The sequence below is a fragment of the Heliconius melpomene genome, chromosome 4, assembly GCF_056956725.1.
Source record: "Heliconius melpomene rosina isolate 202511_hmr_F chromosome 4, ASM5695672v1, whole genome shotgun sequence".
In the NCBI taxonomy this organism is placed as follows: domain Eukaryota; kingdom Metazoa; phylum Arthropoda; class Insecta; order Lepidoptera; family Nymphalidae; genus Heliconius; species Heliconius melpomene.
The window spans coordinates 3,253,043-3,267,428 of NC_140392.1; the positions used below are offsets into that span (position 1 = coordinate 3,253,043).

Here is a 14,386-nt window from a genome sequence, read left to right on the forward strand (position 1 = left end):
TTTTTAATGAATGCTAAAAATAATATTAAAAATGCAGATTACACTTAAATTTTAATAAATAATAAATATCTTATACTATTTTAAACGTATTTTTTTTAATAATTTAAAAACAAATTAAGAAAGCAGATAGCAGATGTCCGGCATTTTTTTACATTTTGGTTTTATTATTTTCTTATAGATGGCGGTGTAAAACCTTCACTGTAATCCAAATCCGTAAACTAATTGATATTTTATAAATGAATACCTTTTAATGTATATAAAAATAACATATAGATAGAAACAGCAAAAAATATAATGTTACTATATAATGAACAAACATTAGTGAAATATTAACATTTTTAGTTATAAGTATATAGTATACATCTGACGCCATTTTGCGCCGCAATTTGAACCTATTATTATGATTTGACTCTCTTTCTAGCAAAAGCGGCTTACATAGGTGTGAAAGAATAAGCCACACAATTCACCAGCTTTCTCCCTTTTTACCTACCTAAATTTTTATGCGAAACATTTGTAAACATGGTGGCCAGGCGATGTAAAAATTAAGTGCTAAGTTAAAGTAATCAGTGTTATGGTGAATTTCTAAAGAATATTGAAGTGGTTCGTTTACATATATATTTATAAATGTAGTGAAGTATAATTTATAACCTATGGAGGGTATTGAGCTCTTTATTTAGGAATATCATGTAAACGTATGCATTTATTTGGCGCCAACGTCGTTAAAAACCGTTAAACCCATTATATTTACTTCTATTGCTAAAATCCAGATCTTATCAATAAAATATCAGTGAAATTTATTGGTTTTAAAAAGATGTGTAAAACCAAGTTTTTAGTTACATGGTGAAATAAAACTGGTCCAACGAGTGTCGTCAGATCTGTCATTCCGACAAATTAGTATTGAAGTTGGAGGAGAAAACGATACTATTTTTTAGTTAACTGTTTAATACAGTGCTCAATATAATCCGTACTGCATTTCAGATTATCGCTATGTTTACGAATACCCAATAAGTGAAATGAAGAAATTCATAGTTCTATATTTTGGAACATCTTGACCAACCTTGAAGTAAGTACATACATCTAGCGTCATTAGACATTAATTCAGCTATTTTGTAAATTAATATCCAAAATCTTGTATTCACTGTAAATATATACATTTAAAAAACTATGCTAGTGCAAATTATGTTAAGAATACATGTCCTATTGGTGTCATGTTTTTGTTATACTAATGGTTGTTTCTATTGTTGTTATTTATAAGATCATGTCATAATATTTTACATCATAAGTTGTAAAAACTAATTTGTGTTACAATTAGAGAAACCTAACCTACACAGCAAGGTTTGTAACTATACATTTGATGTCAAATGTAGAAAAATGTTATGTCAATTCAACACTGTTTATTGATAAGAAATACTTTAGGCCTATTTCAGATATAATAGGAATCTCTACTTCTCTTTTTCATTAGATTATCTAAAATTATTACACAAACATTTTTGTCTATGATAGGAGAAATGTTTGTCTTGTATTCATTATTATTATTTTTAACTGTTATTATAAAGATATTATTGAAATAGTATGTCACAAAACAAAATATAATTGATACTTAAATGAAATATAAACTAATTAAATATACTGTTGTTTCAGAAATGGGCACAGAGGTGCCAAAAACTCAAGATTCAAGTGGTGATTCGGACTCTAATAGTGATTCCGATGTAAGTAGGACATTATGAAGATATTATTAAAAATAGAGGACTTTCTTATATTATTTAATTTAATTAATACTAAGATTAAAACAAAAAAAAGAAATTTTAGATTGAAACTAACATGATCAATGATTCTAACAACATCATCATTTCTAAATCAATATATTCCTTATTAAATAAATCCATTACAAGCACTTGAATTGTCAAGTTACATATGAAATACTACTACTGGCTTAGAAGCCAGTTTTGCTGAGAAGAGCTGGACCACTGTTTTTTTTTTAAAATGTAATATACAATAAATGTATGATAAATGACAATCATTACCCATCTGAGTTAATATTAATTGTATTTTAAACATTTATTATTATTGTTATAGTAATTTTGGATATTTAGCTATAAATTACCATTTTTTATTAGTGGTTTTTTACAAATATGATTATTTATATTAGATTATTTATATTATTTACAGAACAGCAGCTCAAGTGAGTCTTCAGGAAGTGACTGGAAATGTTCTGGTAATAAGCAGGCTAATAACCGGAAAGCTCAATTTTCAGTCACATCTTGTGATACTGGGCTAAAACTAAAAATTGCAGCAATTCAACCAAGAAAACCAACACCCAAAAAAACTGTTAAACCTTCAGTAAAGAAAAAAAACAATGAAACCAAAACAAAAGATAAAACTGTAAAGAAGCTATCTGAAAGCAGTTCTAGTTCTGAATCATGCAGCAAATGTTCATCAGATTCCTCTAGTGACGATGACTTGCCATTAAAGGCTGTCAAGAAGAATCTACCGTCTAAATGTTCCCCAAAAACTTTAAAATCAAGAAACATAATCAAAAGTGATAGCGATGAGGAACCCTGTGATAGTAAAGATGCTAAAATCAAAGACAAACCATCTTCCTCAAAGACTATTGTTAATGTGAAAAAGAATAAAAGTGAAGAAACAGCTGATAATAATGCAAAGAAGACACCAAGAAGAACTAAGGTAAGTCTTTATTATAAGTTATTTATTATTTACCAGCGACCTGCTTGTGGCTTCACTTCATTGAGGTACACAATTATTTAATTACCCTCATGTTCAAATAATATAATCTCATAGACAATATATATACATTGACAGTTCCAGCCAAATCAGTAAAATAGTTATTTTATACCAATCTAGTTGAACAAAATACTTCATATATAACTTTTTTATTTATGAATTGATCAAAATAAAACTAGTTAATACCACTATGTAAATTGGTTTAACAGTTTTTGGGATTAGCATGCCCAAACACACAACAAGAGATAAAAAAATTAAATATTTTTTTTTCCTAGGTATTAAATTTGCAAGGTTTTAACAATAAAATTTGTAACATTATAAACTTATCTAAAGTAATATCTAATATTTAGGGTTTCCATTGTTTTGGTTGGTTAATCCTAAAGTTGTTGATTTTAGGGTATTTCCATTGTTACACAAGTTTGGACATATTTTCAAATTATTTATTTAAGTACTATGTTAAAATCAGTATTTGCAGAGTTTGTTATAAATATGACTGAACGAATCCTACTATTTCGTGCATACTTAGCATATAGGTAGGCTTAGGTATAGAATACCAGTTTATACAAATTGCAAGTAATATTATATTTTTATTTAATTGTAAATGAATTCTACAAGCATTGTGTTTACATTTGGATATTAACCCACAGTGCCACAATGTTCTAAATAGTCTATACCTGTAATAGAAAGAAGACATTAGCTTCAAGTATAATATTTGTATCATTGTCATAATTGTTTAAATATGTCCCACCAGTTCTTCTGAGGTCTGAGGCATTTACTTTAGTGAACTTGGTGCTAAATTATTTGACGGTCAAAAAATGAAGAATGTAACTTCTAATTTTGAATTATTTGACTTTGACTTTCAGAATATCAGTATCCGGTCCCTCTCTAAGTATTTTTAAGCATACTACACACTTTTATTATTTGTTAAGAGTTGTATTTGTTTAATGTATATTTAAATTTTAAATGATATATTTCGTACTAGCGCCCCGCTCGCGGCTTCGCCCGCTTGTACTACGCAATTATTAATTTTCTCATCTGAATTGCTTTCGTGATCTAATATAACATTTTGAATTTTTTTTATTTATATAATCCTGCTTATAGCAGAGTAGTCAGGGAGAACCTGGGAACTTTTCTACCCATATAAATTGAAAATAAAAGTAATAATCAATTATGATATACCATCTTTATATGTAACATATACAATTACAATGTTTTCTTAACAAAATATGTATACTACCTAGTATACATATAACAGTGTGTTATATTTATACTAGCCTGAAAATATATTTATAAAAATGTTTAAAATGCAATGAGTATTTTATATACGAGTATTTCTTAATATCTGTATGGCCTGAAGCACTACATTTATTTTTATTGTGCTCGAAGTGGTTGCGAGTTTAATTCCCACAAGGTAAAAATGGAAAAGATTTTCCTTTCCACTTGCAATCTATACTAATATAATAAAGCGGAAGAGTTTGTTTGTTTGTTTGTTTGTTTGTTTGTTTGTTTGTTTGTTTGTTTGAACGCTAAGATCTCTGGATCTACTGGATCGATTTACTTTGTTTTTGTTTTGTATGAAAGCTGCATTCTTCAGAAGTGCTATAGGCTATATAATATTACATTACACATATATACTAATAAATTAAAATACTTTCTAATTTGACATGCAATTTATTCTGCCATGTTAATAACAACCGTCGTCGCTACGCGACCGCGTTCGTTACCGCGTCATTTTGATATTCATCCTTATGAAAATAAATATAATAGTCACTTTTAGCATTTCATCTAGATTGAAATTATATTTGTATAGAAATTATATTCTTATATTTCAAGCAGGCGTAGCCGCGTCCGGGTCCGCTAGTAAAATATATACATACATAATGTTAAGACACTCCGTTCCTCACTTTCCGTCGAATTTTTCAAATTATTGTGATAAGTGGCGGACCTTCATTCATTCATTCATTCCCTCGAGTGACTATCGGACCCACAGCCGTCACGTTCCAGAGACACCCTTATGCTCCTGGTCCACGACAGCCTTAAATAAATGAAAATTCATTACAATATTTTGACGTACCTATATATTATATCAAGCAAGACGGTGCATCATTAGGCAAAGTACCTACTGCATGTGTAAGACATTATTATCCATCGGATACTTATATAATTTTTAGCTTCACGCTATATCCCGCACATAGCAGGGTAGGCAGAGGGAATTTTGAAACCTAGTGTTAAGACACTCCGTTTCCGTTGAGACACTTCAATTCTCCAATTTCCTTTCTATTCTCCAATTTCCTTTCCATTTCCTCGTTATCAGAGCGAGGAAATTATTAGAAAATATTAAATATTTCATACTTATATCCTACGAGAATATTAATTTTACTAAACGAACAAGCGCCCTGTATGTAACTAAAATTATTGGCTGTTGGCACTATATTAGCTACCCACGCCTGGCTTCCAGTACTGTTACATATTATACATAGACTATTTTGATCATGACCTAATTCGTGATATGTGACCTATTTGATGATTTAATATGCGTTTATGAAATTGCTCCGTAATATTATTTGGGCTATTTGGTTGTTTTTCTCAAAAGAGGACGAAATTGCATATAATACTATTTTTTCTGTAGTTTTAAACTGTATCCTTGACACAGTAGGGTAGGTAGAGGAAATCTAGGAACTTAGTGTTAAGACACTCCGTTCGCATGGAGACACTTCCGTTCCTCCTTTTCCGCCGAATTCTCGAAGAATTGCGTGTTGACTAGCGGAACTTAACTATATGGAATTTAGTACTATTAGTGTTTTGTATTAGTCATTATGGAATTCTGCTAAAACGCTAATGCTTTACTGCACTGTAATTTTAAATTGATTGTACTATTTTCTAATAATATCTACAGTTATTTCACAGTATTCTATTATACATATAGAATATGTTTGTTTATATGTTAGCTTAAAAACACATTTCCATAATAAAGCAGCAAAAGTGAAGAATGATAACACTCAATTCTTCAATTTCCACCTTCTCTAGAGAAAACTCGAATTGCCGTGGCGTAAGGAGGCCCTCGATCAATGGACATCTTTTCACTGTAAATCCTATGGTCACGGATTTGATACACACTCGGATCAGTATTGATTTTTATTTCCTCGCTCTGGAGTAGATCTATCGTACGGCGTTGAGTTTTGCTACATAACGCATAATGTCTCAAATTTGAATGGAATAACAGATAACTGTCATGGTTTTCTCCGCCTACCATGCTGAAAGCTGTAAAAAGTCAATAATGGCGTTTACACTTTACAGTCACAGTCTTTTCCCCTCTACTACTTTACACCTCTTTAACTTATAGCTTCACGCAGTATCATAGCAAAGGAGGTAGAACCTAGAGTTGGGACTACATTCCCATTAAGATAATTCCGTTGCCTATTTTCTGCCGAATTCTCCACGCTTTGCCTCTTTGCCAGAGCAAGAAAAAAAAGTTATGAAGTATTTCATTCTCCCCGAGTGGGAATCGAACCCACAACCGTTTCGTTAAAGGCGCACGCGTATGCCACGACGACTTTTTTAACTTATATTTAACACTATATAATTTTTGTTAAAGAATTCATTTAAATACTGTATTCATTTGTAGTAACCTGCCAATATCTTTGACCGATATTTTTTATAAAGTGATTCATTTAGTATTCCAAATGAACATGATACATATTTGTTGTACGATCCGATGACATCATTAATTGCAATGTACTCCGACGCATTATGTTGGTGTTTTAAGGAATTAATTATAATTTTTAGGGTTCCGTGCCCCAAAAGGAAGAAAATGGAACCATTATAAGATTACTTTGTTGTCCGTCTATTAAGACCATTTATAACGAAATCGCGTGGCGTTATCAAGCTGAAATTAATATAAACTTTACGGTCTCTTGAAGCACAAAAAAAATAAAGCTTCTAAATCAACGGAATCAAAAGATGCATCTTTTTTGAGCATTTTGTATTAAATTCGCCGTGTAATCAAAACCTTTATGGTACTTTCCGTGCACCTACAGGTAAGTAAACAAGAAATTTCGCACGAAGTGTGCTTTGAATACAAATGAAAGAAAAAGGTCCCAAATAATATACAATCCCGAAAATCTAATCTAATCAGAAAATAAACTAGTACGAAACCCTCGGTGAGCAAATCCGACACGCACTTGACCGATTTTTTTTATATAACCATCGCGTTCAGTGAGACAAGACTCAACTGCTTCAAGATGGCGTCGAATTTATTGTACTTTATGTATCATACTTCCATTCTCAAGATTATCAACAAATAAAATAATCTATGGAAATATAAGTACGTTTACGTTTAACTTGTGTTACTCTAATATTATTAAATCCGGTTTAAGTCGAGGGGACCTCTCTTTATATAAAAGGGTTACCTTGTGCTCAAATTTAAAACGGTACCCCCCAATCTCTTTGTGATTGTTCATCTCACTTATTTTATTGCGTAAGCACTTATTCTTGTTTACCACACATATAGTGGAGTCTATAGGAATGGGATGATTTCATTCATAACTCCTAAAGGACCCCTAAAGGACCCCAACATATTAACATAACTATTCTTTTATAACACACACACACTAGTGATGTAGCGGGGTGAGTATTTGTATAGGTTTTACATTTAATAGGCGTAATAAAGAGCGAACGTAGGTAGGTACTTTTTAAATATGCGGTGTGAATTTAGTGATATTTTACTATTTTATATTAATAGTAACATCGTAGGGTCACTAGTGATGTTTTTTTTTTTATTATATCATCCCGGCTTAGAGTGTAAAAATTCATCCTGTTTAATCTGTTTTTGCTTTTTCATTGTGTACTTTTTTATGCCATTCTAAAGTTTCTTAAAATACAAAATAAACCTTTATTTTATTTCATACAGTAGAGAATACAAATAAAATTTTCGAAATTGTAAATATACTTACAATTTTTTAAAGACTTATTTTGTCTCCTGTTAATTTCCTTAATAGACTGTTAGCAGGTTTACACTCTACGACGATGTTTTTATTTTGTCGCTATTCATTTCCATATGTTTTTGCTTTTTAACAATTTTAACTCATTATCTAAAGTTAGGATCAGCTACAATATATTTCAATAATAAAATATCCACAAGTCCATATAAAAAATGTACAATAATACGAATTTCTATAAAAATAAAATTCCGCAGTATGATTCATTTGCATACAAATATGAAATAACTAGCAATCAATAGCGACACGTTACTTTCCACGTGATCGGATGAAAATGCGCATGTCGCACATATAGTATATTGTGATTATATTATTATTGTATGTATAACATGGACCATTGTACTTTTATTAATTTAAATAATATATTTTTTATCTGTACCTATAACAATACGTTTTTACAGAAAAACAGTTTAGCTGTAAATTAAATAAAATGATATTTTGATTTGTAGTGTAGTAGTACAAAGTGTGATCGTAATCACTACTGGATGGGGGTTTGATTCATATTCTTCTCGGCGTTGAGTTTCGCCACTCAACGCACAATACCTCCAAAGTTCGGCGGAAAGTGAGGAACAGAGTGTCTTAACACTAGGTTCTTTCTGCCTACCGGGATACAGTGTAAAGCGGAGTATTTTTTTTACTATTAATGCAATTTGAATTCAATTTTGTATGGTTTGTTTATATTACCTGTAGTAGATCGTGCATAAATGTCTATTGTTAATTGACTTGGAGAGAAAGTTCGCGTACGATCTCATTCTGTGGCCTAATTTGTAAGTATTTGTTTTATGTAGATATTTTCATGGTTCAATTTTCTAAAATGTATTATGTTCGTTGCAGGAATAACTAGTACGTCTGATTATAGTATTTGTATAGGCATGGGCGTATCTAGATTCTAGAGATTCTTCAAATATGTTCTTACTGATATATTCGTATAAAGGTTTTTGTTATTTTTAGGGCAATTTCTCTTCCATCCATCCACATATTATATTTCTGCGGAAACGATATTCTCTGTTGTATGGTTCTGATTCCAATTCTCATTCTAGGAAATGATTAGTTTAAAAAATATTTACAACCCCCGCGGGGTTGGGATGAGCCTCCCTTACACTGTTATGGGAAGTATGACAGACACACAAGTTATATCTTTTTATTTTCTAATTAGATAATAAATATGTATTTATTTATATAGCTAAACCTACCATCGAAAACGAAACCTATATAGTGTATGTGGATATGCAGTTCTATAATTTGTAATGATTATATACAAGAGCTAGCTAAGCATTAGCGTAGCCCGCAAAATGCACGAATACATGAAACCTTATACATTAAATATTAAGGGTTACGCAATAAACTTTTTTTGTATGCGTAAACGATTTTAGGTAAATATCTTAGAACAGTATTTCTTTTTTTTATCAGCTTCACGCTGTATCCCGCACACAGCAGGGTAAGCGGAGGAAACCTAGTGCTGACACACTCCGTTCCCCATTTTCTACCAAATTGTAGATGCATCGTATGTTGAGTGGCGGAATTCAACGCCGCGTTATGTCTCGACACCAGAACGAAGAAATTGAAATATGAATTTAAATAAATATTTCAATTTCTCGAGTGAAGATCGAACCCACAGTCAGGTATCCCTAGCTCAGTAGTATAGTATTTCTATTTTGAATTATAAGAAGCAATAGTAGTAGGTAATTGGAGTTTTAAACTCGCGCCCCAGATTGCTATTTTTACCTCGTAGTTCACATTGACTAGTGTATTGCTATAAGTGAGTCATATAATCGGTTCTAGAATTACCTACTTATTTTGATTATTAGCTACACTAAAGTATTTAATATATGTACTTATATTTCTATTTAATATTATTTTAAGAATTAATGTTTATCTGTACATAAAAATAATTTGAGGTCGTCATAGAGCGGGGTCGTAAGCATGTGACCGCAATGTTTGTTTGTGGGTTCGATTCCCACTCAAGGGAATTAATAATTATTATATAATACTTTCATTTCTTAGCTCAGGCACCAAGGCAAAAACTCAGCGATGAGTTCTGTACCTCGAAAAAATTCGACGGAAAATGGGGAACGGAGTGTCTTAACATTACGTTTCCTTTGCCTGCCCTGCAATGTGTGGGATACAACTGGAAGCTGATGAAATATATAAAAAGCATATAATAATAACAATAGCAACAATTACGAGTAGGTATATACAACATAATATATTAGCACCGCCCACGACTCGACTAATCTATGATAGGTCATTCACATCGGGTCCGAATAAAATTCTCATTGTTAGTTAGCGTTGACGGTTTAAGTCTACATAGAGATTTATTGCTCTGGCTTTCAGGACGTCAGTCTTATAAGCCAATTGAAATATTTCTAAAAGACCTCGCTTTTACTGTATTTAAATATTTTGATATATAAGATTTTAGGATTTTTCTCAGAATGCGTTCATTAAGTTAATAAAAAAAAGAAAAACAGCTTCACGCATATTTCAGGGTAGGCAGACAGAGCCTAGTGTTAAGACACTCTCCTCTCCACTTTTCGTCGCATTTTCCGGGCATTGCGTGCGAGTAGCGATAAGCCGCGCTTTTATCTTGGTACCAGAAGAGAAGAAATGAAATTATTAATAAAAATTAATTCAATCACCCGAATGGGAATCGGACCCACAACCGTCGCGTTACAATCACACCCACTGTACCATGAGGGCTTCGTTAAACAAATGTTATGGCATATAATATAAGGTACGGGTCGCGAGCACGATAAACCTGAGTGATAGGTGTCGTGGAGACTAGGTCGGGGTGGTGGCGAGGGTAGGTGTGCAACGCGCTGCATTTAATGAAGGCAGGCTCGCGTGCGGGCCGCCGTGCACTTCCGGCGCGGCCCGGGGGCGCTGCGCTTTTCCCTCGAGGGAGGCCGCGGTCGAGGAAAGCGCGATCGGTCCTCACCCGATGAGGAATTAAAATTTTTCACGTAAACTGGTTTGATACCGCGTATGGAGTACAGGCTGTCGTGCTGATGGTGGCGGGGTGGGGGTCGCGAATACGCGCCGCGCCGGTCATTAGCTGGCTCGCGTCGAGGCGCGCGCGCGTACTCGGGACTGCGTGTGCGTACGTGTTCGCGGTGTACGCTCCGATCGGGTTGAAAGTGTTTGTGATATGTTAGTTATTAATTTGTGAATTATATTTATGTATTATTTGGACAGTACAATTGTGTAAGTCGTTATAAGAGTATATGAAATATTTGAATTATGAACAGACATAGTTTTATCGTCGATTAGTATTTTTGTTGGTTGTTGTTTGTAATTAGAAATTTTAATATTGATTAATTCTTCTAAATTTTTTTATGTTACATATATTAAAATTATTCATATATTAAGTATAAATGATATTTGTGTAGATATAATTAAAATGCTATTACTATTGTCATATTGTTATTCGCGATGACATCGCGACAGTTAATATCGTGCAAAACAAACAAGGTGATAAGCGAGCGTGTGCCTCTGTAGCGACGATCGCCGAATTTCTCTTATCAATTGTTAGCGTGGCCAAGGTCGCGTGTTATCACTCATACATGCGGACCGAATGGATTTGTTCTGAGATTGCGCGCATCGCCGCTAATTAGACATTCCTCTCCATTATATTAAATGATTTATTGTTTATTAAAATTGTTTTTTACTGCTTATCGAAAAAATATTTTTTTGTAATAGATATATAATGTTATTTTTTGCCTTATTCATTAAAAGCCTTAGATTTGTTTAAATTAATAATACTAGCATCTATATGTTTATTGCTATGACAATGGAACTATGTCTTGTCAAATAGAAAAATATACTCATGTACTTATATCAATTTTATACAGGCTTGTGTCGATATTGAAATAATTGTTTACAAACTGAAGCTGATTTTAGCGTAGCTCGCTATGTAGATCGCGACCCAGTTGCGCGTGATTGAGGATAAAACAATATAAATAGCTCGTCAACGCTTCGGACGTGTGCGAGAGTTGCTAGTTAGTTAGCTAGTAGGTACGTTGGAACAGTGTGCGGCAGTGTTAAGTGAGAATAGTGGTGCATGTGTGATGGTGGCATGATGCGGCACGCGGCCACCTCCGCAGCCTGGACCGCTCCCGGCGAGGTGTGGGAGTACGTCAGCCAGCTCGTCAGCTCGTACCACGACCAGCACGACTGCCAGGTGCGACCGCCGCTCGCGTAAATTACACACGTGTGGAAATATGTTACTGCAATACATTACAATTGTGCTGAATTAGTGGTCGTTGCAAAGTCAATCTCATTAAGTGTGACGCCTGTCGTTCATACAATTATGATGTAACTTATAATGATGCCACAACGGGATTAAATCTAGATATGATGTTGCAGATGACTGTATCGCGAAGATAGTGGGTTCGATTCCCGCTTGAGGGAATGAATTATTATTTATTAATTTTGTCATTTCTTCGCTCTAGCCCCAAGACAAAAGCGTCGAGTTCCACTTAAGACCCAATGCCATGAAAAATTCGGCGGAAAGTAGAGAACGGAGTGTCTTAACACTAGGTCCCTCTGCCTTTCCTGCTATATGTGGGATACAGCGTAAAGCTTTTTTTTCATCTCTTTCATATGACTCTAAGAGTAATTACAATTTTTATTTTCTTAACGCATTTCGCATAACTATTGCCATTATAAAAACATATTATAACAAAACTTACCAAGTAGGTAATTAAAAGATCATCAATTATCCGAATCAGATATCGCTTTAACTGTGATATAATGTAATTGCAATGGTCCGCTTCTGTTCGTTGAACTTGTATTTTTAAAGGCGAGCAATAAGTGCCACGTAATAGACAGATCAAACTTGCTTCATTTGACCGTGAAATAGTGGTCGAGCGAGCGTGACCGCGTCGCGTGTTTAGACGTGAACATACGTCGATATTAGATACTCGGGAGTCTCGTGGAGAATGTTTATGTTTCTGTTATATTCTTCACTTGACTAACGTAATTGGTCATTTTATATTAGTTTTATTATGTAATTTCAATGAGAAATTTTCGTGGATTAATATTTGTGGCTGTTTGTTTCAGAAATACATCGAATCTAGTAATACTGATAACTGTTGCACTTTTTTCTTTTCAAGATAACAGGGAGAATTAGTGTTACAATACTCAATTCTCCACTTTCCATGTTTTATTTATATGTCATGCATGGTGGAACTGTATAAAAATATTCCTAAAAATGGAAATCGAACCCACAATCCTTGTTCGTACTGTCCCAACGGTCACAATGACATCGAGAAACATTCTGAACAAATACACACATAACTTGTTTTGAATCATAAAAGGTAAAGAATACATAAAAATATATTTTAAATAAAATACATCACTTGTTCGTATAATGTCCATGTCACTGATCGATTCAAGGTTGTTTTATTTTAACGGCTATTCATAACGTCACATCTCGATTATATCGTGCGATATATAAAATGTGGTTCTACTGTATATCTTATTGTTCTTAGCGTCGGCGTTGAACTTGTTATTTTATTAAAAAAATCAAATTAAATCAGCTTCACGCTGTATTCCGCACACAGCAGGATAAGCAGAGGGAAGGTAGTGTTAAGGCACTCCGTTCCCCCATTTTCTTCCGATATTCCGGAGGCATTGCGTGTTGAGTGGCATAACTCAACGCCGCGCTTTGCCTCGACACCAGAGCGAAGAAATGGAAATATAAACGTTCACTTGTTATTTTATAATTGCTATAAATCAATTTCGAGATACTAGTTTTTTTGTAGCGATGGACGCGTAGTGACTAATGAATCTATTAATAACCCTGTTTCCGACTCCAGACCTCCAGACATTTGTCATTACCACTACCTGTAATGAGAGTTTTTGCTCTGTAACTAGATCATTATAAAAGAAAATGGTGGAATGCCATGTGCCGAGGAGCTGACTCTCGTCGCAGATTGATGGACGTCGCCGTTAAAGCCCCTGTTGATTTTATCTTCGTATCTAATAGCTTTAACGAGATTACGGTACCCTTCCAGTTCAATTTACATCTCTTCCTCATCATTATCATTATCAAATCGATTTCTTAATGATTCTTATCGAGTTATCAATGTTTACAACGGTTGATGCGAGACCTCGGCTATAATAAATTATAATTCCGTCAATATTTCCTTGTTCGCTAAGTATTGTTTCATTATACGCTATTGTAGCGCGCCTCTCGTTGCGGGACGACTTTAATGACCGATTATGCAATACGTTAGTTCCAATCTAAAGATGGCGGTGATTTTCAATGCGCACTTTGACGATGAATGTGAAATATGTTAGTGCTTTAGTATTAATTTTATCTTGAGGGGTAGAGAGAAAGAGAGAGAGAGAGGTAGAGAGAACCTAGTCCTAAGATATTTTGACCGCATTTTAAATATTGTGTGATGGCTGGCAGAGTTCAACGCCGTACTTTTGTATACCAGAGCAGTCAATCATCAATGTTTCGTTTCGTTTTTGAGCTACTTTGAAAATCGTTCATAACAAGTAGTAGATTAACATAGAACATTAAATTATCGACTATAATTAATTGGGTAGCGTAAAAATCCAATTTGCAAAAATTAATAACATTTAACATTTAAAAACAAACTACATCTTTCTACTTCAATATATTCTTAATATAAGAGAAA

At 33.5% G+C, this 14,386-nt stretch overlaps 1 protein-coding gene across 2 annotated transcripts in view; it reads left to right on the forward strand.

The window, feature by feature from the left end:
* The first annotated feature begins 440 nt into the window (after positions 1-440).
* ash1 (histone-lysine N-methyltransferase ash1) overlaps positions 441-14,386 on the forward strand; it is a 51,855-nt gene continuing 37,909 nt past the window's right edge. The window contains exons 1-4 of one of the 2 annotated variants that reach the window (XM_085208166.1): positions 441-600; positions 979-1,063; positions 1,642-1,709; positions 2,170-2,685. In XM_085208166.1, the coding sequence (XP_085064292.1) occupies positions 1,644-1,709; positions 2,170-2,685 (582 nt within the window). In that variant the 5' untranslated portion in view covers positions 441-600; positions 979-1,063; positions 1,642-1,643. Of the gene's footprint in view, positions 601-978; positions 1,064-1,641; positions 1,710-2,169; positions 2,686-10,810; positions 10,941-11,587; positions 11,917-14,386 lie in introns of those variants that run through there. The other variant, XM_085208168.1, reaches the window with a different exon arrangement.